The following is a 27,946-nucleotide window of genomic DNA, read 5'->3' on the forward strand; positions in this document are numbered from 1 at the left end:
CTCAGGACTTAGCTCATCGGTCACCATACTACTTCTTCTTAACCTGGACTGCAAACTGAGATCATCTGAAAGAGCCTGGAAAAATACTCCTGCCCGGGTCCTGCGCCTAGAGATGCCAACAGAAATAGTCTGGAGCTTGAACTGCGAACCAGGATGCTTCAAAGCTCCCCCAGGTGATTCTAATCTTATGTTCAGCCAAGTTTCAAAAGCACTGCCCTAGATCCAATCCATTCTCCCTCGTTAGGGACTTGAGTGCAGCCCCACCCCTGACGTCAGCACGGGGCAGGCTGTGCAGGCACACAGGCGGAACTGTCCTCTTGTCCACCTTTGGGCTTCCCCCAGCCCGCGCTCCTAGGCCATCTCTCAGCAGTCTCTGCAGAGCCCAGAGGCACTGCTAGGTCTCATGCTCAGGAGGGCAAGCCCCTGCCAGATGGGAGCAGGTTTTCAGCAGAAACCTCTGGGCTTCCGCCTTTCACAGGCCTGGGAGCCCTGTCCTCACTGGGAGGAACAAAGAAAACAAGGCAGGTGACCCTGCCCGCATTGTTCTCAGGCTGGGATGGTAATCCCCCGGGGCAGGGGGCAGCTGGGCATCCCTCCTGTGAGAACAAGCCCAGGGCAGAGCTGACCTGAGGTTGCAGGTTTGGCTAAGGCAAGCAGTGACGGGCTGGTGGGACCCAAGCTCAGGATGGAACGTCAGCATGTGCTCTCAGGCACCTGGAGGGCTGAGCTGATCAGTGACTGACACTGGAAATCCCTGTGCAGGCAAACACAGGGGACCTCGAGGGCCCCTTCCTGGTCCCACAGCACTGCTGTGTGCCTGAGAAGTGGCCCTGGGGAGCAGGAAAGAGCCCCCTCCCTCCCAGACACACATACCAGCTGACCCTCTGAGGCCATGCTCTCAAAATCTACCTCTGCCACATCTTCTCAGGGAAGGTAGGATGTGTCCAGGGAGGCTTAAATGACAACAGGGACATCCTTCATTTACCTGTAGCTTCTCTACCCCAATTCACAACCACTGCCCTGCCCAGGGTGGCTGTGGCCCAGGTCTGTGGTCCTGTGCTGGTGTCTCTGCCCTATCTGGGACACTGAGGCCTGGACTTGTGACTTTGTCTCCTTCTCTGCCCCCAGAGTTCAGATCCTAGGGATGTCTGACACCTCTCTGCCCTGACTGATGCCAAGAGGTGTCTCCCAATTAGTGGGACAACAGTGTCAGCAGGGACAGGAAAACAGTTTTAGCTGGGATCCCTTGAGCCTGTCCAGCTGGGCAGAGCAGCCTCCCCCATTCCTCCATAAAGCTGTGGGTCACTAGGAAGAGGCCTTACTTCTAAGGTGGGGTTAGAGAGCTCTAACCCAAGCCCCTGCACTTGGATTGGGCCCCTGGCACATTGTCCTTTCCAGGGAAGCCAGCAGTGCTCTCAGGCCTGGCTCACTCCTCCCTGACTTGGTTAATAAGGGCCTGAGTCAGCATCTCCCCACCAAAACCCCACATTCATCAAGCACCTCTCACACCCATAACTCCTCTACCACCATCTCATTTGAGACCTAAGACCCTGAAGGGAAACCAGACAAAAAGGATACACTATTCCCATTCTGTAGATGAGGAATCTACAGAGAGGCTAGAAAGATGGTGAAGCCACACAGCAAGCTGGTGACCCAGCACAGAGCAGGTGAGGCCCTGTTCACAGAACAATCAGCCCTCCACTTGCCACCCAGAACTGGGCTGAGAAACACCAACCAAAGCACAGCAGGGAAGGTGCAGGTGGACACTGGTGACATGGCAGAGATAAAGGGCTGTGCTGTGTGGTCCCACCCACAGATCTGACCTGACTGTATGAGTTAGGGTAAGCCCGTGCCTACACTCCCTGGCCCATTCCCCTGCAGATGCCTCAGATTTACCTTGACCTTGAGATGGGGTCAAGGATCAGCCACAGGAAGCCACCAGCCACTCAAGGTTTCTAAAAACAGTCCTTGGAGCAGGCCAGAAAGGAGGCTGTGGGAACTGCTGACTCACCACCTCCCCATCCCGGGCCAATGACCTGAGGGAGGTGCAGTTCACGGGCCGCCCAGCTGCCCCTCTCGTGCTGGCCTGCTTCCTGTCCTCCCAAACCCAGGTCTGCACTGGCACACAAGCTGGGCCGGCCAGTCCCTCCAACACAAATATCAAGTGTGGGGCCCTCTGTGAGCAGCACAGGGGAGAGGGCAGAGGGGAAAGGCCACATCTGGGTTCAAAATCCTGACTCCAGCATCCACTAGTGGGTTACCTGGGGCATGTCTTATCACCTCTCTGAGCTTAACACTCCGTATCTGGAAAACAAGAGTCATGGCTTCACTGTGTTGGCGCTGTGTTGGCACTGTGTTGGCGCTGTGTTGGCGCTGTGTTGGCGCTGTGTTGGCGTTGATTACAAAAAATGATGAACAGCTCAGTGTTGGGCACATGGGGCGTGTTCCAGAAACGAGCACTGGGAAGGAAAGTAAATGTGACTATTATTGCTCTGTGAATAGAACAAGGGGCTTGGGGAGGACGCCTCCATTCTGAGGGTCTGTGTCTGCTGCACGTGGCCTCCAGAGCTGGGGAGCTGGGCTAGGTGTTGACAGCAATGCCCTCCTTCCATTTACCACCTCCTGGGCATGGGCCAGTCCCTCCGACTCAGCAGTTCTCCACCCCCCTGTGCCTTTGCAGGTGCCTTCCTGCAGCTCACTCTCACTTCAATCAGGTTTCACCTCAATGTCCCCTCCTGAAAGAGGCCATGCCACCTGGAACATTAAGCGTCCGTCCAGCTCCCGCTCCTCACCTCACTGCACTCATCACTACCTGACATTCTACTAGGCATCTGTTTCTCTGGCTTCCTAGTTATCTACCCTAAATAGATCATGAGCCCTACAAGGAGAGACTCATGCATCCCTTAATCACAGAACAGAACCTAGCTCTAGTATGTGCTCAAGTATTTCCCAATAAACGACTGAGTCTCCAAGACGTGTGCCTTCCAAGGCTGGATGGTGGGCTCTGGCTCCACTGGAGAAGGCAGGGAGCCCAGAGAGGTGCAGGCACAGTGCGTGTTGATGACTGTTTCCAGGCCCCGGGGCCTCCTCCCTACCCTATGTGTCTGCAAGCCCAAAGCCCCCAGAGGTTCTAGCCCTGGTGAGTCAGTTCCCCTGCGGACTCTGGAACCATCAGGATTCCAGAGGAAGGAGGAAGGTGAGTGAGGGGGAGGGGAGAGGAGCTGAGGGATACCAGGGTGTTCGAAGGCCTGATGGCCCCAGCTCTCCCCATACATGCTGCTGATTTCCTGCCCTCCCAGCAGTGGTAAGGAAGGATGATCTGATCCATGAGGCTCCTTAGTCCTGGTGGCTGCCAGTCCTGTTCCCCTGGACACATCTGCTTGCCCTGGGCCCCCTTGCCAGGGGCTCTAAGGACAAGTCTCACCACCGCCAATACTGCCAGACTCCTATCTCCCTGGGAGGAAGCTGGCTCCTGACCCCTGTGCCACATTTGTCTCTGTAGGTTACACCTGTATCCTTGAACACAGTTGGGGCTGACACTACCTCACCTCTTGCCTCTCAGAATGCCCCTGACAACCTAGCAAATTCTCCAACCCAGGGGCCTCCTCACCTGCTCTTCCCTCCTCCCCTCCCCGCCGTGCCTGTGGCTGGCAGCTTGGGGTAATAAGTAACTGTCATCCTTGAGGGCTGAGGTTCTGATAAGAGATTATTAAGCCTACCCATTTATTATAATTTGTTTAAGATTATCAAGTGGTTAAACTGTAAACCTCTTCATTAATTAAAAAAGAAAAGCCCATGAGGAAGCAGGATGGGATTAATCCTGTACCAGGGGTGGGGCCGCTGGGTTTCTCTATCCCTAGGAAGTAAGCTCCCTGCCTGCTTAATACACAACATTCCCCTTCCCACCCAAACCGGGCCCCCAAGGAGCTCTTTCAAGGAGTTGGTTTTCTCATCCACCCGTGGCCTCTGAGCATGATCTTGCCCCCATCTTTCTTCTCAAAGCCCCCTGCAGGATCCTCCTGAGAGCCAACCACCTGTCCCCAAATCCTTCCTTATTGTCCGACTCTAACCTAAATCCCTCCGGCTGCAGTCCAAGCCCATTTCCTTTGGTTCAGTCTGCGTCTGGAGACAGACAACAGCTGGCCTCCATCCTCTCTGGAATAAATTGTACAAGAAACTACCAGGAAACCAGCACAGACCATCTTGTTTCTGTGCAGGGGGGGAGGGGGCTTTCTGCCACGATGACCCCCAGATCCTGAACGCAAACCCCACCAGAAGACTGAGTCACAATTAGAGACAAGAGCAAGATCTCAATGCCCAACAACCTCAAAATCACCGGGCAAGATGCAAAAGGAGGCTTGGCACAGTGGCTCATGCCTATAATCCCAGCACTTTGGGAGGCTGAAGCTGGCAGATCACCTGAGGTCAGGAGTTCGAGACCAGCCTGACCAACATAGTGAAACCCCATCTCTACTAAAAATGCAAAAATTAGCCAGGCATGGTGGTGCATGCCTGTGGTCCCAGCTACTCAGGGGGCTGAAGCAGGGAGAAGTGCTTGAACCTGGGAAGTGGAGGTTGCAGTGAGCCGAGATCACACCACTGTACTCCAGCCTGGGTGAGAGGGAGAGATGCAGTCTCAAAAAAAAAAAAAAAAAAAAAAGCAAAAGGAGTATTTAGGAGTATTACCCTAAAGTTCAGGCTCCCTGACTCAGATCTCAGCCCACACATCAGTTACCCCAGGGGCTCTGGTCACCAAGGCCCCCATTTGGAAGCCAACAGGGTTGCAATTCAAAGACGATCCCCAAATAGCGTAGGAAAGAAGAGGGAGCCTATACATGTGGCTGGTATCCCCTGACTATGCACTACCCCTGCCCTCACTATCCAGGTATGCCAGGAAGCAGAGAGGCCAGCCAGGCACAGCTGTCCTGCCTCTTCTGTCCTGTATGCATTGCCCCCGCCCACCATCCCTCCTCAGCCACCTGGGGCATGGGACGTGACTGGGATTAAGAAACAGAGAGCCGGCCGGGCTTGGTGGCTCACGCTTGTAATCCCAGCACTTTGGGAGGCCGAGGCGGGCAGATCATGAAGTCAGGAGATCGAGACCATGGTGAAACCTTGTCTCTACTAAAAAATACAAAAAATTAGCCAGGAGTGGTGGCGGGCACCTGTAGTCCCAGCTACTCAGAGAGGCTGAGGCAGGAGAATGGCGTGAACCTGGGAGGCGGAGCTTGCAGTGAGCCGAGATTGCGCCACTGCACTCCAGCCTGGGTGACAGAGCGAGACTCCGTCTCAAAAAAAAAAAAAAAAAGAAACAGAGAGCCATTTTGTGCTGAAGGTATGGAAAAATACTGCCAGGCCCTCCTAGTACAGAGAGGCTAGGCTGAGGTGAAGGATGGGGTGGGGGTTGGAAAAACCTCCAACTCCCCTAACCTGGGGCCCAGGATGAGAGGCCAGGCAACAGGAAATGGAAATTCTTCACTCTGAGACACAGCCCCATTGTGAAATGCGAGAGGCAGAAGGAATGAGGGCCATGCCTCAGACACACACACATCCTTTCTCTCCTCCACAAGGGCTGGGATTTTAAGCACAGACGTTTCCAAGCCTGTTTAACCCCTAACACCCAACTAGGCTCTGGCAAGGCCTCGGCCTTCCTGGTGGAGTGAAAGAACATTTGACAGATGAGCCTGTATAGTACTGGCTACTCCCTAGCCTGGAGTCATGACTGCGCTTTCTTCACCTGTAAAATGGGAATGATGCCACCTCCTCATCAATTCTCAAGGTTATGGATCAAAAGGCTCGGTAGAGAGCAGGAAGGCTGGTACGCAGGCAAGTTAGAGATGCTCCCGATGCAAGAACTTCTTGTTTACAAATGTCCAGGGTTGTGGGGTAAGAGTGCTTTGTATGTGGCCGGGAGGATATAATGAAAGAAGGGAAAGTAATGTGCCAGGTTTCTAAGTCAGGCAAGGGAGCAGGCCCTATGCCTCACACAGCTGCATCCTGTCCCCCTGTGAACTGTTTTCAGTGAGTGGTAACAGGGGCAGCCACTTCTCAGACTTGCCCAGGGAGGTCCGTCTCCCCTCAAGCCTGCTGAAGCAGAGCGCTTCATCCTGGGCTGCTGAGAGCTAAACAACTGACCAAGCAGTGGACTGCCAGGACACAGCCCCTTGGACCTCTCCCCACGTGTAAAATTGGGCTCCTGGCTACTTCCCAGGAAGGGTAGGGGAACAGGAGTGCAAGGTGGTAGAACAGGGGGTTCTCTTCACCTTCACTCCCCCTAGGGACCCCTGGGCCATGCCCCTCTTTGGAGGCACAAAAATGTAGCTGGGCACACCTGCTATAAATGCCAGATCTAGCCAGGCACCAGCTCCCCGATCCATGCACAGGGCAACCCACCCAACCTATTAACCCAACAAAGATGGGGCCAGAGTCATGGACGAACTTCTGTTGCTCAATGCAGCTTCAACCAGGGTCGACTGATTCATTAAGTGTTTGCTGAACACCAACCATGTGCCCAGGCACTGGGCAAAATAAAGGAAGTACAAGACAAAGACCCTGCTCAAGAGGATCTCATAGTTTAACAAGAGACAGCAGGAGTCAGGGAAGAGGGACATGACAGCAGAATATGGCAGAGAAAGCAGCCAACAAACCAACAGCGAGGCCAGGACAGTCCCAGGGGCTCACTCCATGCCCCTTTCAAGCCCAAGCAACGGAGCATGAAGCAGGGCAAGAAACCCAAACACAGATGGGGAACTGAGGCTCAAAAGACGTGAATGAACAACGACCAGAGCAATTTCCCAGTCAGGTGTTCCACCCACTCTAAAAACAGTGCCCGCCCCTCCTCCCCTTCCCCTATTCCACCTTTCCTGGCCCCGGACCCCCACCATGGGCCCTAAAAAAACCTGGAAAACTTCTGAAAATTTTAGCCGTCCCCTTCTTCCATTCTTTCTAGATTTCTGGTGGGAAGATACACGCATAGTTTTCACCCTAAGAAGAGAAATACCTGCTTAGCTGGTAAAATCCCCTGATCAGTGTACATTATGAACCATAAGGGCTGAGGGATAGTTGGTGCTTCCCCGCAGAGTGGGGAGGCTGGGCTGGAGCAGGCCATTAGAACAATCTGGAGACTATGAGCAACAAGTCAGAGATCAATGAAAAAGGATTCTCTTTCTACAGCCTGGTCCACCTCCAAGGCAGCCACTGCTGAACAACCTGAGTCCACGAGGACCGACCTGGCGAGGCAATCACACGGCTTGCACAAACACATGCTTTCTGTCAGCTGGTCCAGGGGCTGCGCTCACCTCGGCTGTGCTCACAAGTTTTCCAGTGGATAGGACCAGAGCAGAAATGAAAGCTGACGAGGCGCAGAGGGAGGCCAGACGTGGCACTAGAAACCTCGGGTTCTGGCCCAGTATTCTAGTACTGCCCAAGAGAACTCTCCGATGATGTAAATGCTCTGTATCTGCGCAGTCCTCCATGGCTATGGAGCACTGGAAATGTAGTCAGTGACTGGAGAACTAAAATTGAATTTCATTAGTTTTCATTTTAAATTAAGCAGACAGGCTGGGCACGGTGGCTCAGGTCTATAATTCCAGCACTTTGGGAGGCCGATGTGGGTAGATCACATGATGTCAGGAGTTTGAGACCAGCCTGACCAACATGGTGAAACCCCGTCTCTACTAAAAATACAAAAATTAGCTGGGCGTGGTGGTGAATGCCTATAGTCCCAGGTACTCCGGAGACTGAGGCAGGAGAATCTCTTGAACCCAAGAGATGGAGGTTGCAGTGAGCTGAGATCATACCATTGCATTCCAGCCTGGATGACAAGAGCAAAACTCTGTCTCAAAAAGAAAAAAGAAAAGAAAAAATTAAATTAAGCAGGCAGGCTGGGCACGGTGGCTCAGGCCTGTAATCCCAGCACTTTGGGAGGCTGAGGTAGGCAGATCACTTGGAAGTCAGGAGTTTGAGACCAGCCCAGCCCACATGGTGAAACCCCGTCTCTACAAAACATATAAAAATTAGCCGGGTGTGGTCGGGCATGCCTGTAATCCCAGCTACTCAGCAGGCTTGAGGCAGGAGATAATGGCTTGAACCCAGGAAGCAGAGGTAGCAGTGAGCCAAGATGCCACCACTGCACTCCAGCCTGGGTGACACAGAGAGATTCTGTCTCAAAAAATACATAAGTAAGCAGGCGTAATGAGTAGTAATATCAGGTCAAAAAGGTAAAATTGCATAGCGGCATGTGGGTACTGACTACCATACTAGTACCAAGACTGTATCAAGCACATCCTACCTGCAGCCTCCTTTGGCAGAACCTGCCTCCCATGGACCCTCAGGATGACCCATGCCATGGGCCACTGTCCACAGCACAGTCCTGACTTCGAATTACACACAGTCCTGTGCTGTTTCAAGTCTTGCCTGTGCTTGTGTTTTCCGTTCATCTGAAGGACAGGGCAAGTCTTGGGCCCCCACGGGACTGGGTGGAGCTGAGAGCACAGTGGGTCCAAGGCTGCACTTGTCCATGGGCCTCTGCAGGACTCCCCTCCCAGACCACACCCCCACCACCTTTGTGTGGGAAACAGATCAACACTGGGAACAGCCCGATGGGTGTCCCTGGCCTTGCTACACTCTCTTCTTGGTGACTCTCTGTCCTGGTATACTACCTCCAACTTGGTCTGCAGACCAAAGGTTCACCTAATTTCTCTTGTCCTTCTCCTCAAAGCATTCCACAGCACTGCTGCCCAGGAAGCTAGCAGTGTGCTAGCTAAATTTAAAGACTCAAAAGACAAGAACGAACTAGGCTCGAAAGACATGAATGAACTAGGACCAGAGCATCTCTCAGTCAGGTGTTCAATACAGTCCCCGGGAACCAATCCAGGTTGGTATCCTTGGAGGGGGATTGGTTTCAAGACCCCCTGTGGATACCCAGGTCTGCAGTGCTCAAGTCCCACAGTCAGTCCTTTAGAGCCCACAGATACGAAGGGTCAACTATACACTGTTAGTGATTACAGAAGTGATACTGGTTTTCAGAGTATGTTCTGCTAAAACCAGATGTTTGTATACCTCACACATTAAAAATACCCAGTGTGGAAGTGGCTAATGGTACATGCATACATTTTATCCCTTAAAAAATTGAGTTATTTGTTATAAAAGCAATACAACCACATTACAGAAAATGTGAGAGGCAGAGAAAGAAAAAGTCATCAATAATCCTGTCTCCCCAACTCAGCCCTGCCTGGCTTCTGTTTTTAAATTGAGTTTCTATGACTCAATACTAACGGAGAGAACCACACATTTTAACTTGCATCTCCCTGCTTTCCTCACCCTCCTCATCTTGATTTTGTATAACTTGAAGTCTGGTTCATGCCTCAGGCCCACTTTGGGAAACCCCAAATGGAAGCACCAGGTCCCTATTCCAGCCTGTCTAAGGGTCTCCCATGCCACAGGCCAGAGCCCACCAATTCAATAAGCACAGATTACATTGTGTGCAGAGCAGTGGGGAAGAGGGTTGTAAGAATGTGTATACACAGGTGGGAAGCCGGCCTCAGGCAGCTTAGAGTGTAGGGAAGATTTTAAGATGTGTACACAGGCTGGGAGTGGTGGCTCACGCCTATAATCCCAGCATTTTGGGAGGCTGAGGTGGGTGGATCATGAGGTTAGAAGTTCCAGACCAGTCTGGCCAACAAAGTGAAACCCCGTTTCTACTAAAAACACAAAAAATTAGCCGGGTGTGGTGGTATGCACCTGTAATCCCAGCTACTTGGGAGGCTGAGGCAGGAGAATTGCGTGAACCCAGGAGGTGGAGGTTGCAGTGAGCCGAGATCGCGCCATTGCACTCCAGCCCGGGTGATGGTGCGAGACTCTGTCTCAAAAAAAAAAAAAATAATAAGATGTGTACACAATAACCCCAGCAGTGGGTAGGTGGAGATGGAGGGTTTGACCATATGCAGCAGCTCTCAGTCTCAGAGCATTCCAAAAAGAGAGGCTGTGCCAAAACTGAGTTCTGTGAACTCTGAATTTCCAGTGTGCTTGGTGGCGACAGGAACCTTCTAGAACAGGACGCAAAAGTACCTGCCTTGGCCGTGGGAGCCTGCCCTGGGTTTAGACAGACATACTCCCACAGCGATGCTGACACACGCTTTCACCAGGCAACCTACTGACCTGTCCAAACGGAGCAGAGTGTCCCCAGCTAGGAGGGCACTGCATGGATGACGGGCAGAGGAGTATGGTCAGCACCAGCAAATCTGCTGGCTTGGGGGAGAATCTGGCCTGGCAGGATGCCCACTGCAGGGGCTAGTGACAGTTTTCCAGATTGTCTCCCAGGAGGTGGGCCCAGCTGAGGGGCAGAGGAGGGCTCTGTTGGTGCTGCCTCTAGGCTTGGGGGCTGTTGGGAGACAGGCCAAAAGAGAGAGAGAAACACGGCTTCATGGTTCAGGACATTCATTAATAATTACCCTCATGCTTGGTGCTAGGTTTTGGATCCAACCAGGTAAAAACCGAGGGCTTGTAGGGAGGGAGGGCAGAGAAGGTGCGGACCAGGCAATAGCCCCCGTGCAATGTCCTCTGACACAGGGCAGGGGAGCCTAGAGAGCGATGCAGCTAGAAAGGAGGCAACCCCCAGGCCAGGGTCAGGGGAGCCACCTAAACAGCCCAAGCCTATGGGAACTTTTCTACCTTGAAGCGCACAGGCCCTCACAATATGCCCCAACCCCACTCAATTCATAATATGCATTGTGTGGTGATACCCTCCCACCAACCCAAAGGCAGAAATGATGTCCAGTACTTCATTCCCACAACCCTTAATCCAGCACTGGGCATACAGTGGGCACTCACTAAGTGTTTAATTGGCCTTATTGAACAAGTGCTTAGCTCAGAGAGGTGTAGTGACCTGGCCTAAACACACAGCAAGTCAGCAGAGCTGGCCCAGGACTCAGCTGTCTTCTAGTCCCCCAACTGTGGGTGAGTCCAACTCTCTGGGCTATGCATTTAGGTGGATTGCAGGGCTGAGGCTAGAGTCTGGAAGATGAGGGAGGTGGGGTGTTGAAAAGCTGTTAATCAGGACACCCTCCCTTTTCCTGCTAGCCCAGGGGGTGCTGACAAGACACTACTGCCTCGGCTCACCCCACTTCGCTCACTCAGCACTTATCCCCTTGGCGAGAGGCAGCCCTTCCACTCACTGCTCTGAAGGGGGCAGGGATGCTGAGAAGAGAAGGGCACCCTTCCAAAGCTAACACTGTCAGGATGCATTCCACTGCCCGGGAGGTGAGAATTTTATTTGAACAGGAGTGATAGGGAAGGTAGGGGATGGACGTCTTTCTCCTCCAGAGAGTCTGTGAATAGGTGCCTACCTCCATCCTGCACTGGGGGCATGAGAGGAGCAGGAACCTTGCATTAGACACAAAGGGTACCCAAGCCAAAATAAACATCCATAAAGGGCCCCACCCTGAGGTCCTTGGCATGCTACAGAATAACCTGTTCCAAGCCATGTGGGCAAGACTAAAGCGATACCCTCCCAAGGTGCAGACTAGAGTCCAGCTAGAGGTTAACCCTAGGGAAACCAAGTGAGTGGATGTGACACAGCATGGGTTTAGCCGACTGGCAGGTCAGACAGAAACACAGCTAAGAGGCAATTCTATCTCCCCTACCTGATACTTCCTTGGGGGTTTTAGTCTCAGGGTCCCCTGACCACAAACCTGTCAAGCAGCAGGGGTTAGAAGCAGTAAACAAAAGTCAGGGGCCTATTAGGGCTGTCAGGATAGTTGTGGGGGGAGGGGCTGGGGATTGAGTTAACAGCCCCACCTCTGAGCTGTGGCACCCACTTATATAGCCAAAATGTCAAACAAAACTATATATGGGGCTGGGCGTGGTGGCTCATGCCTGTAATCCCAGTACCTTGCTTGGGAGGCTGAGGTGGGCAGATCACCTGAGGTCAGGAGTTGGAGACCGGCCTGGCTAACATGGCGAAACCCTGTCTCTACTAAAAATACAAAAACATTTGCTGGGTGTGGTAGTGCACGCCTGTAATCCCAGCTACTCAGGAGGCTGAGACTGGAGAATTGCTTGAACCTGGGAGGTGGAGGTTGCAGTGAGCTGAGATCGTACCACTGTACCCCAGCCTGGGCGACAGAGTGAGACTCCATCTCAAAACAAAACAAAACAAAAAAAACAAAAAAACTATATACGGTCAATGTGGTCAGAAAACAGCAGTACTTTGGTGTCAGCACCCGGAAGACTGAACAGTGCAGAGCTGGGCAGCAAAGGGGCCAGCTAACACACACACGAGGCACTTCCTGGGTGCTGGGAGTGATGGGGTGTGTGTGGAAAACTCAGTCTCAAGGAGTAGCTTGTAGCCTAGCAAGATTCGAAAGACTGGCAGCAATTTAGGACACAGCAGCCTCTACTGCAACTGCAGAGCTCTGGCTCTGGACTCAGAGGGCCTAGGTTCAGGCCACTAGCTATGTGACCTCGACTAAGTTACTTACCCTCTGCCTCAGTTGCCTTGCAAAATTAGGTTACCCACAGTGCCTGTCATTTATCATTGTTGGGAAGTCGACACGATGTAGGCCACGGCAGCTCCCGTTATGGCTGACATGCGGGGCTGGCGTGACTATCCTTGCTACCACCTCCCAAAGTCCTTTCTGTCATCAGTGGATACGAACGTTGATTTCTTTGTAAAAGTTGAAACTCACTGCCGGGCGTGGTAGTGGCTCACACCCCTAATCCCAGCACTTTGGGAAGCTGAGGCGGGCAGATCACCTGAGGTCGAGAGTTTGAGACCCGCCTGACCAACATGGAGAAACCCTGTCTCTGCTAAAAATACAAAATTAGCTGGGTGTGGTGGCACATGCCTGTAATCCCAGCTAATCGGAGGCTGAGGTGGGAGAATCGCTTGAATCCGGGAGGTGGAGGATGCAGTGAGCCGAGATCATGCCATTGCTCTCTAGCCTGGGCAACAAGAGCAAAACTCCGTCTCAAAAAAAAAAAAAAAAAAAAAGAAAAAAAAAAAAAAGAAAGGAAAGAAAAAGAAACTCGCTATTAGTGTGCAGGGGTGTGGAATGCCTCTCCTCTGTTAGGAACTGGCCCCTGGAGTTTCCTGTCTGCAGTGTGGCTGACTGGGATCAACGGCAGGGGTCCAGAAAGGCGAGATCACACAAGCAGCAAAGTCCAAATCACTCAGGGCCACAGCCAGGGCTTTGGCTTAGTCTAAGGACTAAGGCGGAGATGCTGGCAGGTCTTCTGGGTTTTGAGATCACGATCTCACTGTCGGGATCCCTGACTGCGGGAGCAGTGATCTGATGGCAGCTCTACTAGGAGATGTGGCAATCACCTTTCAGCTCACCTCTTCTTTGGGGCACTGCTTCCAAGAAGCCTTCCCTAATTGCCCCCACTTAGCTCTAATTGCTCTTTTATTGCACTTCCCCCACCCCTGGTGAGCAGAGTAACCTTGGGCAAGTTACATAACCTCCAAAGGTCTGGGCCTTGACTCAGGAGGCTGGAGGCCAGTTAAATAACCACTAAGCTCCCTTCAGCCTCACATTTTATGATTTGCTGCCACAAGAAATGCCCAGAGCATGAGCCACCCCCTGCCAACCTCCAAGACAGGCTGGAGAAACCAGCCAACAGCTCCTTGGGCGCAGACGCAGGAGGAGCAAAGTCCAGGGCTGGCGAGACTCCCTGGGAAGCAGGGAGGCATCAGATCCTTTCTGCCTGAGGCCCTGGCTGGCCCAGAAAAACATCCTCCTTTCCCAGCCTAGGGTTCGACGCAATTTCAACTTTTGCCTCTTATCTGGAAAACTAGTGGGAAGGGAAGCAGGTGCTCAAGATCACAGGAAGGGGTGTGTTGGGGCAGGTTAGGAAATCAGGTAGGCCAGTTTAGTGTAAGTAGAAGGAGTCTGCACCCCAAAATACCATCGAGAGCTTTTTTGACTTAAAGGCCCTTTTTTTTTTTTTTCTTTGAGATGGAGTCTAGCTTTGTCACCCAAGCTGGAGTGTAGTGGTGCAATTTCGGCTCACTGCTACCTCTACCTCCCAGGTTCAACCGATTCTCCTGCCTCGGCCTCCTGAGTAGTTGGGAGTACAGATGCCCACCACCATGTCCAGCTAATTTTTGTATTTTTAGCAGAGACAGGGTTTCACTGTGTTGGCCAGGCTGGTCTTGAACTCCTGACCTTGTGATCCACCCGCCTAGGCCTCCCAAAGTGGTGGGATTATAAACGTGAGTCACCACGCCCAGCCTAAAGGCCATTTTGAAAGGGATTAGAAATAAAGTGAGAATGACCCAGAGAAGAAAGGCCTGGATCTGGGTAGGCCATGCTGTTAGAGTAATCTGAACTTGTTTCTAGAGACTGTTCTGCCCCCAGCTAATCCTCACCAGGCCTTGGTGTCCCCATCTAGCGAATGGGATGGCATCCATTTGGCTGCCAGACCTCCCAGAGTCAGGCCCACAGAAGTCATAGAAGGAAGGTCTCAGAAGAATGGGTCCGCAGAGACCCATGGTAAGGGCAGGTTGGGATGCACACGAGCACAGTCTGTGTAGCTGCAAGCATCTTAGAGGACTGGGTGGTGTACCTGGTGCTGCTGGCAACACCCTGCAAATACTTCTGCTCCTTTCCCCCGGAGTGGTGCAGACTCCAGTCATGCCAAAGGTGCCCCCAGCTAGGGAGCTGCCCTTCTCCACTGCAGTGTGGGCCTCCCCACCAACTCCACTTCTCAGAAGCCTCTGAAAACTAAAGAAGTCTTCACAAGGAAGGGGCATGGGGATGTTTTTCTCCTGCCCCAGCTCGTCCAACTTGCCCTCTTGGTTTCCACAGAGAGGCAGGGACCAGGGCTCATTCTCCTGCAGCAGTCCTTGAACAGGTCTGGGCACACAGTATGTGCTTAGTAAAATATCTGCTGAATGAGGAGCTGGATGGTTTGCTCTGTCTCAAGTTCCTTGAAAGCAAAAACCACGGCTGCCCTCCAGCACCAAGGGCAGACCTGCTCAATGTGCTCTTGCTGACCTCTCCTGCCTGGGCCTTATTTCACAAGGGAAAGGAATTTGGGAAAAGTTGATGGAACAAGGGATGGGGGTAGGGGAAGAAGAAGAGGGGGCTCCTGGAGATAAACAGACTTAGGCAGGGAGAGCAGTTTATTCTGTAAATTCCCTCCATCAAAGGGGAGAGGGTAACAATAAGCTGGTCTTGAAGGCTGCCTCGAGCTGGAAGCTGCACTGAGTGAGCTTTACAGGCATTTCCTCTTGCGAGGTGGGTATAATGAGTTCCATTTTCAGACGATGCAGTGTGCTCATGGCCTCACAGTTTGTAAAGGCAGAGAAGTGGTATTAAATCCCAGGTGTGACTTGAATGCCTGTCCTTAGCCAGGTTCCACTCCAGCCTGGGCAACAGAGTGAGACTCTGTTTCAAAAGATAATAATAATAAAAATAAAATAATGGCACCCCTACCCCTTCCATGACTTAGAGCCTGTGAGACCAAGGACCAGAATCTGGGCCCGGGGCACCTGGCTTCATTCACTCTGCTGTGCCCTTGCAAGAGGCTTGGCTGCACTGATTGGACCTCCAACCAAAAGGGCCACACAGCTTTTGGCATCCCCCTGAGCTGAGCACAGTGCTGGACAGACGGACACAACAAACTGAGCAAGACTGCAATCCACACACTCACTGAGCATCCTGAGAGCGAAGCCTGGCAACACAGGCCCAGGGCTGGGAAGACACGGCCACTGCCTATGAAGGTTGCAAATGGTCTAGCTGGACCTAACTAGCACTCCAAGCCTTTCTGAATGAATGGACGAGTCCAGAGAGGGAAAATCTGGCCAGGCGCACACAGCATAAACCAGTTTACAGGTAAAAGTAGAACGCAGGTTAGAATCAGTTTTCTCCTACACAGTAGTTCAGATGAGGGTTCCTCAACCCTAGCCCCAAGCACGGACGCACTCAGACAAATGGAAGGGGGCTCTGCTGTGTCCTCCCCACCCAATGTGGCCAACAAGGCCCCTGGCAGCCCTGCAGGACTGGAGACTACACCACTGAGCAAAGCGGGTCCTGCTACCAGCTGCCCTGCACAGCTTCTCTCCCACACTCAGGGGGCAAGCATCCCCGCTCATAGGAGAGGCCCAGCTAAGCAGCTGCACCAGATTACAGTGGGGCACGGGAGGTGACAACAGCCAGAAGTACACAGCCCTGCCTAAATATTTCAGCAGGAAACCCAAATATTTAGATGGAGGAGAGGAAAAAGAATGCACATTTCAAAGCCAATCAAAGATGAGAGGGGAGGCGGGTGGTGTCTGCCCCGAGTGAGGGTCCAGCTCTGATCCCAGACCCTGGGTAACCGTCATCCCGGGAGAATACCCATGAGACCATCTGGACCCAGGAATTCTCCAGAAAAGTTTTAACCAAGGCCTGGGACAAGCCAGGACTGAGCAGAGCCCTGCTAGAAGAGAGAAAGAAGGAAACCGTCCATATTTTTAGGTGTTGACCATCAACTGTTTTAGGTGGTTAATTTGCAGGAAATAGAAAACAGTGGGTGACTGACTCCACCAGGAGAAACTTGATGGGTTTTATCATCTTCCCTTGTCCCCATCCCCAGATTAGGAGCTCACTGCTTGGTGGGTCCTGCAGGGTGGTATCAGGGACAGAGTACACAGAGGAACTGGGTACAGGAACAGCAGTTAATACGTAGCCAGTCACCTGTTACATGTGCCAAACACACTAACATGTTAACATAGACTCTGGGCATGACGGACATACTGTACTATTATCCCATTTCGCAGATGAGATGACTTGCTCAATGAAGTCACACAGCTCAGTATCCTGAACTCTTAGCCCCATGCACCCTAAGACTCTGAGGACACCACATATGCCCTGCACTTTCTCACCTCTATGCTTTGCTCCCTGCTTTTCCCCACCTTCAAGGTAGCCTCACACAGAAGAGAATAGTTCATAGTGTGAGCTCTGGGTTCAAAACCTCATCTTCCACTTCCTAGTTACATAGCCTCAGACAAGTTATTCAGTCTCGATGGTCCATTCTGTTGCTTCTACTGTGAAGTCGAGCTGATCATGGAACTTACTGCAGAGGGTGGCTGCCATGATTCAATGAGATGATGCACATCGGTGGCTCCCACAGCCTGTGGCCATGTAAGTGCTTGTAACTATTGGTTGCCCAAGCCTGTCACTCCCAGCCCCTGACTCCACCTCCACTTATGGACAAGACCGAAGGTTCCGAGTCAACAAGGGGGGTTGAATCTCAGTTCTCTATCGAACAGTGTAGACCTAGGCAAGTCACCTGGCCTCTGGTTTCCTCTCCAATGGGAATAGCAATACCTAGCCCACAGAACTGGTTCAAGGAGACACAGGTAACATTCCAGCCCAATGCCTGGCACCTGGTAAGCACTCCACAGAATGCTCACAGGGCTACTGCCCATGCCACTCACCCTCCAAGCCTGCCTTCTTCTAAGTGCAGGAGTAAAAATTCATCTCTCGCCCTGGTGCACACCCGGAGTCCCCAGGTGCACTTACCAACATCAATCTGGTAGCAGCTCCTTACTATTCTTCCTCCAGGTTAGGGGCCCCCTGAGGGCAGGGGCTGTGTTTTGTTTGGAGCCAGATCTTCCATAGGCCAAAGAGTTTGGCTACAGGCCTCAGAAAACAAAAATGAATCCCCCCAGCCCCTTCAACATTTGCCCATCCCTCCAGCCTCTTCCATCTACAGCTTATCACTGAGCACTTTGGACTGTATTTCCTCTCATTTCACCACTGCGGCCCAATTATCTTTCCTCAGCTACACTGATCTCCAGAGGGTTAAAGACTCTCCAATATCTGAGGCTTCATCAAGCACAGAAAGGATAGCCAGTAGGGAGGGCCCCTTCTGTGTTTCCAACTCCACTGTGTCCAGGTCTCTGAGATCCAGAGATTGGGATAACCGCTCACCAGAAGCCTAGAGGCCTTAGGCAGCGGAACAGAGCTACAGCTGGAGCACACCACCCCTACTTCTACATAAAGGGATAGCGAAGATGCAATCTGGGAAGGTCACCAAACGCGAGACGGAATGTCTTTGGCTGGGCCAGGGACCCAGACCTGGACCTAAGGGGCTCATAGTAGGAAAAGAACTAGAGTGTGAAGGTCAGTGGGTTTTTCTGGGGGCTGTAGGCTCTATGGACTTTCTGGGAAAACCCACACTACATCACATCAGCAGGAGAAAGGAAGGAGGGGGTGTCCTTATCAGAACACCCACAGAGTGAAGGGATCAGCCCACAGAAATGTCGTTAATTTAGAGTAGAATGTTCCACTTCTTTTACGCTGTGAATGGCTGTGGAGGAAACTTTCTGAAATGTTGTTCCCTCCCCTACTTGAAAATTGCAAAAATTTGATGGCGTTCAAATTCCTTGGCAACCCAGAAGAGCTTAGTCATGTGACTCTCACCTCCCTGGCCTGTGGCTACAGCCTGGTGGGTCCATCCTGCAGAACACCTCCCCAAGGGCTATGGGCAAGAGACAGCCACCATCCCCATCCCTTTTCTAGTTCTTTAGAAGTTTGGTTGATATACACCCAGAAGTAGGAGCACTGCATCACTCAGTAGTTCTATTTTTAATTGAGGAAACTCCATACTATTTTTCACAGTGGTTGTACCACTGTACAAAGCAAAAGAAATACTATATGACTCCACTTAGGAGACATCTAAAGTAGTTAAGTTCACAGAAACAGAAAGTAGAATGGTGGTTACCAGGGGCTGGGTAGAGAGGGAGAAGAAGAATTGTTGTTGAAGGGGGTATAATTTCAGTTTTGCAAAATGAAAAAGTTCTGGAGATCTGTTTCATAACGGTAAACATACTTAACACTACTGAGCTGGGCTTTTAAATGTGGCTAAAATGGTAAATTATATGTTTCTGTGTTTTTTGCATTTAAAAAATTCAGTTGACGTTCTCTCTGTTCTAGGAAGATCTTCCTGATTCTTTGTAATACCAATTAGATGCCCACCACAACTGTGCAGGGACCACTCCATTGCAGCATAGGAATACCTGGGCGTAGCAGAAACGGCAGCTAACACTTAGTGAGCATTTACGATGTGCCATACACTATTCTAAGCAAACTATGGTGTGGCTTCAGAGGCCACTCCCACAACCATCAGACACACTGCTTGGATGGTGATTCCTTCAGCAACACCACCAAGGCCTTGCAGTGGCAGCTGGAGAAAGATCCCTACTGAGGGCAGCACATCGTCTATGTACAGCCATACTTGGGAAGAACTGAACAGGCAAGGGGTCCTCTGCATTATTCCAGAGGTCCCTGGGGACTCAGTGAACTCTCAAAGAGATTCGCTTCCATCTTCTCCACTCCCTACAAGGAATATTGGAAGGAGGCAAACCTATTTCATGTGCTTTCCTATGGTCTCCTACCTCACTTCTCTGTACCACCCCAGTTCTGGCCAACTGGTTCTTGCAGCACCATGGAAATACAGCATCCCAATTTGGACAAAGACTGTCTTGGAGGCTCCACTCAGGGGCCTGGCTCCTCTGCTCCCCAAAACCTTGCACTTCTCTCCCTCCTCCCACCACCACCAACCACACACACAGTTCAGAGGCTGAGCCTAATCTGCTAGCAAACAGCCAAGATCAAGATGAAAGCCTTTGGCCCGAGGTCAGGGCCAGCCAAGCACAGCATCCAAACCCGGAGGATTTTGTTTCTTTTAAACGCCAGACTATAAATAGGGCAAAACCCCAGGAAAATATTTAAAAGCAACAATCATCACCTCTTTTGCATCCCCCACCCCCACTGGAAACTTTCAACACTTGCTAATTTCTACCCTCAATAATTCTCTATTACTGTGCCATCTGTAATCATCCTAAGGGCTCTAGTAAAACTCTCAAAGCAATTTAATAAACATTCACTTTCACTGTGAAAAAACTCTAACCAGAGCAGTTGACTAAGGCAGACTAAGGCTTTTTTTTTTTTTTTTTTGGCTGTCCTCAACTTTTGAGTGGAACATAAATAAGAAACAAGCCATTAGGAAGGGACCTCTTCAATTTCCTCTCAGAAAACCAGCTTATCCACTTTCCACTTCTGCAGTCCTAGCCAGTAAGAACTCAAGCTCGGACCCATGGCTGTGGAGGCCTCCAAGATCCTTCATAACCAAAAGAGCTATTGTGTTTCCTTTACTTACAAAGGCAGTTAAGTGGACCAGTGCATTTTACAATTTCCAAAGGCCTGAGACAAAGAGGGTGTTTATATTAACCCTCAGCTTTCCAAAAAATTCAACGTACCCCATTCTAAGCATTTTGGCCACATGTAATTTTGTCATATATTTCATGGTTTTATTTTTCAAATCTGGGGAGCAGAATTGGTGTTAAAAGAGTGCCAGAACCTCAAAATTGGAACTAGCCTCACTACTTTGGACTGGAGTGTGTATAGACCAGTCCAAGGGTCCAGAAAATGAAAGGAGGTACACATGGAAAACCTTAGAACACAAGAAAGCACTTTGGAGCTTAGGAAGGAAGGAGGCCAGTGGGATCCAAGAGGCTTCCGGGAACAGGTCAGTTATATGAGCAGTGAAGCAAAACCTGGACTTTGGTCTGGGATGCTAGACAGAGGGCAGGACCTGGGGCAACCCTGCTCCACCCTCAGGAGACAAGGGACTCTCTAGAGCCGGAGCAAGAAGCCTGCAGGCTGCCTTCCCCAGGCTAGGAGAAAGGGCCACTCTCCGTCTTCTGTTAGGAGTCTCTTCTCCCTTCCTTTCCCAGTTAGGTTTTTTTTCTCTTTTTTTCTCTTTTTTTTCTTTTTCGAGACAAGCTCTTGCTCTGTCGCCCAGGCTGGAGTGTAGTGGCGCAATCCAGGCTAACTGCAGCTTTGACCTCCCAGGTTCCCAGCTGTTGTTTCTAATCCAAGACCCCACTCTGGCTTGAGGTCATCTCTTGAGAGCCCTTCTTGACCCCTCAGGCTGGACCAGACCCTCGTTAAGCGACCTCCTGAAAACCTCTTCTGTAGCCCATACCCACTGTCTTGTTCCCAGTGGGTTTATGTATCCTTTTCTCCAGCAGCTCGGAGCCCAGCCTAATTCTTTGTATCCTGAGAGTCTTGCCCAGTGTCTGGCACATGGTGGCTACTTAATAAATGCTTGCTAATTTCCATGTACTCTGAAACATGAAACTTAGATGTGAAAACTGACTGCTCTATGTGATCCCAGACAAGTTACATCGCCTTTTCCCCTAATTTTCCTCATTTATGGGGTGGTCTGCAAGATTAAATTAAAATAAGAATGTATATAGAGTGCTTATTCAAAGTGGTCTGGCACATGGTGGGCTCTCAAATCCCTCCTGTTTCTGATCACTGCCCACCAGAGGCAGAAGGTTGAGAAGGGCTGTCATTCCTCCCCTTCAATCACACCCCCACTGTTTTCGGTGGGACAGGGGTTGGGGACTTCCAAAATGAGAAGTGCAGAGGGGTGGACTGATGTATTACTTCAGTAACAGAGGTGCTGGGTGAGCCAGGCAACAACACAGGAGACGCCTGTATGCCATTACCTGTGCTAGGGGAAATAGAAAATAGAATTTTCCAGCAGATCAGGGTCCAGCTGAACCAATTGCCTAAGTTCAGTTACAGAGCAACAATCTTCACAGGCCCAAGAGGGAGGTGCAAGCTCCTGGGGCAGACTGCCTGGTCATTGCCCCTCCCCGTCCCGCCCCACAGCCTGTGCCTCCTGTGGTGTCCCTGTGGCCGTTTGATCTTCTCTGGGCTTCAGCTTGCTTACTTGAATACATACTGTAAAGAGTACCTGAAATAAGGCAGGTAGGTAAAGCTGCCATCCTCAATAAATGCTAAGGTCAGGAGACCTGTTCACTTTTTATAGACATCTTGCCTAATGTTTCTGCTCTATTGGAGCCTCCCCAAACGCTCATTTTGCAGATGAGGAAAGGAAGGCAAAGTTAAGTTACATGGCTTGGTGGGTAAATGGCCGAGCCAGATGGCAAAACCAGCCTGTGCCCTCTCTCATAAAATGAGGATAATAGCACCCACAATGCCCAACACAGAGTAGGTGTGCTGTAAATGTTAACTTCCCTTGTGGGAGTCTGCAATTTAGGAAGAGGTTGGGAGAATGAGTCACCAAAGATCTTGCTTAAGACCAAGGGTTCAAGATGGTTCTGAAGACAGGAAAGAGGACGATCACGTGGTCCCAGGCTGGCGGGTCACTGAGCACTTGAAAGTCAGCCTGCACCTCACTTCAACCACAGCGGAGGGAAGGAAGTACCTGACAATTCGGGGGTATTTCTAAAGAAAGCTGACTTAATTCCCTTTCTCACACATTTGAAAGAGCACACACAACTTCCAGGGTAAGAGAAAGCCCAACTCAGACTGCACCCCATCTCTTCCAACAATCTTTGTCCCACCCCTGGTCCTACCCCAGGAGTTCCTAGCTAGGGGCTCCTTCATGATTCCAAGGTCATTCAGAACCAGCTAAAACACAGAGCGTCAGGTGGAAAATGCCAAGCAGCCAGATGGGAAAGAAGATTTTTGAGTTTTCATTTTTCCTTAAACCAATATCCTGAGGCCTGAGGCAGTACCCCAAGTCACAAGAAAGCAGAGCAAGGCAGATTTCTGCAGATTAAAACTGATGCCAGCAAATGCTTCTACTTGTCCATTTTCATTTCTTGGGTTTTTCCTATGACGGGAGGGGACTCGCCCAGTTGGGGTTGGTTTGGGAGTTTTTTTGGCTGGGGATGAGGACAGGGCTGTCCTTGTTCAAGAACTTATCTAATAATCGTCTCCAAAGCAGACTGGATTGATGCCCAAATCCTTTTTCTAAAAATTACCTGCCCATTACTTTTTTTTGGTAGGGGGGTAAATGTTGACCGATTTAACAGGATCGCTAAGTAAGAGGCATTTTGTTTGTTCAAATACCTTAAGAAGCCGTCTAGCCTCCAAAGCTATGACCACCAGCTGCACCCGGCTGCCTAACCCCTGGACCACCCCCCCCACCCCCCTCCTGCCTTTCCCTTCTCCTTGTGTTTTGAAGTTTATTTTCCCACATTTAGCCTTGAATTCTTTCCTTCCTTCCCCTGCAGTGTTGGAGCAACAGCTTAGAGGGAAACACTTCGAGGGCAGCTCAAGGCTTTATCATCCTTGCCTGCCCTCTTCCCCCTCTAAACAAAGCCCTGGAACAAACTAAACAAAAACTTGTTCTCTAGAGGAATTGTTTCCTCAAGGGAAATCATAAAGCGACCCCCTCCCCACAACACCACCCCCCCCAGGGTGGACACCCATCAGAAGGAAGCCGTGTAGACTCTTCATGCCAGGACTCCTGCTGTTAGGAGGTAAACCAACCAATAACCTGCTGAAGCTTATCCTCCCCACCATCACCTCCCATCTGCCTCTACCCGGGAAACTGCTACAGGGCAAGAGACTCTCCACTAAAATCCAACACTAAGCCTGCTGGACTAAACCTCCCCTTCCACAGGACCCCTTGGAGGACAAGTCTCCCTACACACGGCTGCCAGCAAATACGTATATGCTCATCTGTGTGATGTTCATCATTCTGGGGACAAGATTTTGATGTTTTCCAAATGCTTCCAACCTAACAGTCCACGGCAGAAATAAGGAATGAGAATGGGCTCATTCTCATTTCTCACATGGGGAAACGGAGGCTGGAAAATGAGCGACAACTAGATAGGCATAAAGTATTGAGGTGCTGCTGTAGACTAAACGTTGCTCCTCATCAGACCTCCTTTCTGGCATCTTTCACCCTGAGAGCAAGGTAACACCATGGACAATCTACCCCTACTCCCTACCTGCTGCAATCTAGAACTTTCACCCAGCTCCTGGTCATTCCACTGGGGGAGCAGGCCAAGAAGAGTTGATGGATGAAGCTGAGCCCTCGAGAAACTGGGGTACAGGGCCTCGGTCCCCAAATTGGCCCCAAGGTCTCAGTCAGGATAGGCAGCCCGTTTATCCTAGGTGAGGCCAATGCCCGCCATCGGGCAGTGCACCAGAAGATAAGCGGTTCCCAATGCCAACACGGAGGGAAGTCCCCCACCCACCCCAATTCCGCACACACTCTCCTCCCCCCCTCGTAAAGGGACTACGCGGGTATTATTCGTTTGTGCAACCTGCTACCTTCACGAAGTTTTACTCCAAGCCCTTGAAGGATGTCACCGCGAGATAAGCCTTCCCGGAAGCCTGAGCGCGTCCCCAGCATTCCAGGCACCAGCCCTCATCCCGTGGGTTCGGGCCCCACAGAGCCCCCAGCTCCTCTCCGGAACCCTGCTGGGGGCGGAAGATTTTGTCCAGGCTCGGGCTGGGGACCCTCCCGCCGCTCTGCCGGGTTCACGTTCCTTAAGAAAAGCCTGGCAGGCGTGGCACTGGCCCTGGAGCGGGGAGGTGGAGACACGAGGGGATGGCACCAGGCTGGGCTTCCAGACTCCGGGAGCGTCTCCAGGGAAAGATAAACGCCTTTATCCGTCCCACAGCCTCTTTCCAAGGAGGGAGGTACCGTCACACCCACACTGAAACACCGTGGAGCCCAGTTCACCCGGAAATCAACTCCAATTTATCTCCGGCCAAACTAAGTTCCAAAGAGTCTCCGCGCCTGGGGGACCCCTGTGTCCCTCGGGTGAGCGACAGATCCTCGAAGCCTGACCCACGATGAGACATGCTCTCTCATCACCCCCTGGACCTTCCACAGGGACTGAGGGTCACCCAAAGCTGTGAAGGGGTCTTCCTTTCAGCGTCCCCTAAAGCTCAAGCCAGCTTCAGATGTATATGGGGGTACAGGCGGCGACTGACCTCTAGGATCTTGTCCAGGCCCTCCTGACCCAGGCACGGGAACTCCTTGAGCAGATGCAGCTTCTGTGTGTAGTAGTTTTTCTTGGCCTCCTTCCAGTGCGGCTCCTCCAGCACTTCGAAGATCGCCGCCCCGATGGCCAGGTAGAAGATGATGGCCGAGGTGAGCAGAGGGCCCCGGTCCACCATGGTTCCCAAGCGGCCGCCTCCTAGAGAAAGCCTCTCCTAGCCCCAGCTGCGCCCAGTCCTCCCGCCCTCCAGCCTCTGAAAACAGCTGTTTGAATTTGGAGCTCCGCATGCGCAGTGCTCGGTACTCCCCCCCGCAAGCACCGCTCCCCGGACAAAGTTGCCTGGCCAAGTTGGCCCACGGAGTGCGGGGAGCTGCGTGGGGCCCCACTCACGCGGCCCGGGGTGGGCGAACACCAGGGGGGCTGAAAGGGCGCCCTGGACCGCGGATGCGTAAGGAGCGGGAAGAACACAGGACTGGACTCTGGGCAGACACGTGGGCCGCCTCTCCACGCGTCGCTCCTCCGCGCGCCACTAGCAGTATGCGCCGCGCCCGCCTCCGCGCGCCTCTTTAACCAGCGCCCAGCGCGCTCTGCCCCCTGCTCCGGGCTCCGACAGGGGAGGAGCCCAGGCGGGCCCCGCCCCTTCCCCGCGCTAGCCGCCCGGCGAGCGCAGGAGTGAGCGTGAGGTGAGCGCTGGAACAGGCACGGCGCTCCCCGCGCTCCCAGGGTCAGCCGCCAGGGGAGGCTGCGCCGCCCGCCCAGACCTGCACGCCCCGCGGTGCCCGAGGGGTTGCGGTCTCAGGGACTCGTGTTTGTTATTAGGGCTGGCGTGTTAACTAAAATGATTGTGACTGAGGTCAGGAGTTTATTGCTTTTGTTATTTTTATTGTAATTCCATTTTCATTTACTGATGTTTCTTCCAAAAAAGTCTGATGCGGCCGGGCGCGGTGGCTCACGCTTGTAATCCCAGCACTTTGGGAGGCCGAGGCGGGCAGATCACGAGGTCAAGAGATCGAGACCACAGTGAAACCCTGTCTCTACTAAAAAATACAAAAAATTAGCCGGGCGTGGTGGCGGGCGCCTGTAGTCCCAGCTACTCGGAGAGGCTGAGGCAGGAGAATGGCGTGAACCCGGGAGGCGGAGCTTGCAGTGAGCCGAGATCGCCCCACTGCACTCCAGCCTGGGTGACAGAGCAAGACTCCGTCTCAAAAAAAAAAAAAAAAAAAAAAAAAAAGTCATGCTCAGTCTCTCCGTGTCTCTCTTCCACACACTTTCCTGTAAGCCTGAGGAAGGGGGTTAGAACGGGGCTGAAGAAGCTGTAGGGAATCAGAGGACATCAGGAACTAATCCAGCCACCCACGCGTGATTCCTCCCCCTCACCCCGTTCTCACCTATTCAGGTGAGAACCCTGCATCTGGAAGGAGCAGGCAGCTCAATTCGTGGCACCCCTGTGCGCCCCCCACCCAATATACAGTAACTCTACGGGAAACACTTGGCCTCCTTTTCTTTTCTTTTCTCTTTTCTTTTCTTTTCTTTTTCTCTTCTCCTTTCCTCTCCTTTCCTCTTTTTTTTTCTTTCAGACGGAGTCTCACTCTGTCGCCAGGCTGGAGTGCAGTGGCGCGATCTCGGCTCACTGCAACCCCCGCCTCCCGGGTTCAAGCAATTCTGCCTCAGCCTCTCAAGAAGCTGGGACTACAGGGGCACGCCGTCAGGCCCAGCTAATTTTTGTATTTTTAGTAGAGACGGAGTTTCACCATGTTGGCCAGGCTGGTCTCAATTCCTGATCTCAGGTGATCCGCCCGCCTTAGCCTCTCAAAGTGCTGGGATTACAGGCGTGAGCCACCGCGCCCGGCCCACTTTCATACATATGCTCCAGCTGATGTAAAATTCCACCCCCCCACCTTATCTCCCTCGTTGGCTTTATGTCCTTCTTAGTACTAAATTCCCTCTGCTATATTATATAACTTTATTTATTGTTTACTCTGTACTGTGCTCTCTCTCCGCCACACACACACACACACACACACACACACACGGAAATGTCTGCTGGGGAGATGGAGAATCTGTCTTGTGTAATGATGTATCCACAGTGCCTGTTACATACATAGCAGACAGTCAATAACCACGTGTGCAATGAAGGAGTGAATGAATTTGTTAAAAACAGGTGCCCAAGATATTTCTAACTCGCCTTGCTGCCATTCTCTGAGCTCTTGTAAACCCCAGGAAGTACTGCATCCCTTCCATGCATCATAAGCAGACCCTGTCATTCGACTCACTTTGCAGTGAGGAAAAAAGCTCAGTGGGTTAGTTTGTTCAGTCGTTCAACCAGCACCAGTCAGAAGTTGGAGGGGAAACCTCCTTTCAGTGCTCTGTACCAGGGGCTGGCCCTGCCCTTCTCTGGTCTCTATAGGGGCAGGTACTGGAATGGCCAGAGTCCCTGAGCACTGAGCACTGTCTCCTGGCCAAGGCCTTTTCTTTCCATCGAGAAGAAGGGGAGTCACTTCTCACCTCCTACCCACCCTGTACCCAGGCTGTGGCCTGAACCCCAAGGTGTCAAGAGACACTTTACTTGGGGAGGGGGGTATCTGTACTATCTCCAAATCTGGCTGGAGTGGAGGGGTTAGGGATACAGTTGGAAGCATCGATTTGATTTTGCTGATGTTTCTGTCTCTCCTTATGGCAACACGAGTGTGTCCAGAGAAGAAGACCAGAGCAGGAAGCTGGGGAGCCCCAGATTTCCTGATACTGCATCCCTGAGGTGTGCAGCGCCAGTCCCCTCAGGACCCCCCTGGCCAAGGATCATCCTGGACAAGGCCCTGGGGGCGCATCTCTGTAGACAACCCACTCCCAGCACCAGGCCTCTCACCCAACCCAACATATCCATCTTCTCTAAGCCTCGCTGACCTCCTGCCTACCCTGTCCCCCAGGCTGTGGCCTGAACCCCAGCTCAGCAGTCTCACTCTCCAGCCCTCAGCTGGGATGGAAACCAAGCATGGGTTCCGGATCCCCCCTCTCTGGATGGAGTTCACCCTCTTTGTGAGAGTTCAGGGCTGCAGTGTGAACGCTTCGGTGAGCATGGGGTGGGGGCAGTTTGAGAGGCCACAGGCCCTCTCTTTGTTTGGAAAATTCCCTACCATTCCTCTCCCACCTCCGGTCTGTGTTCTCTTCCTAAGAAAATAA

The 27,946-nt window shown here is 51.9% G+C and overlaps 1 protein-coding gene across 4 annotated transcripts in view; it reads right to left on the reverse strand.

The window, feature by feature from the left end:
• Nucleotides 1-25,393, reverse strand: part of KCNK5 (potassium two pore domain channel subfamily K member 5) — a 40,827-nt gene extending 15,434 nt beyond the window's left edge. Inside the window, exons 1-2 of one of the 4 annotated variants that reach the window (XM_063632809.1) lie at nucleotides 25,160-25,330; nucleotides 24,762-24,967 (exon numbers count right to left, since the gene is read on the reverse strand). In XM_063632809.1, the coding sequence (XP_063488879.1) occupies nucleotides 24,762-24,947 (186 nt within the window). In that variant the 5' untranslated portion in view covers nucleotides 24,948-24,967; nucleotides 25,160-25,330. Of the gene's footprint in view, nucleotides 1-23,767; nucleotides 23,933-24,085; nucleotides 24,103-24,761 lie in introns of those variants that run through there. The other 3 variants (XM_055263850.2, XM_063632810.1, XM_055263852.2) reach the window with 3 other exon arrangements.
• Between the last annotated feature and the right edge of the window lie 2,553 nt (nucleotides 25,394-27,946).

The sequence above is a fragment of the Symphalangus syndactylus genome, chromosome 23 (genome assembly GCF_028878055.3).
Source record: "Symphalangus syndactylus isolate Jambi chromosome 23, NHGRI_mSymSyn1-v2.1_pri, whole genome shotgun sequence".
Classification (NCBI taxonomy): Eukaryota; Metazoa; Chordata; class Mammalia; order Primates; family Hylobatidae; genus Symphalangus; species Symphalangus syndactylus.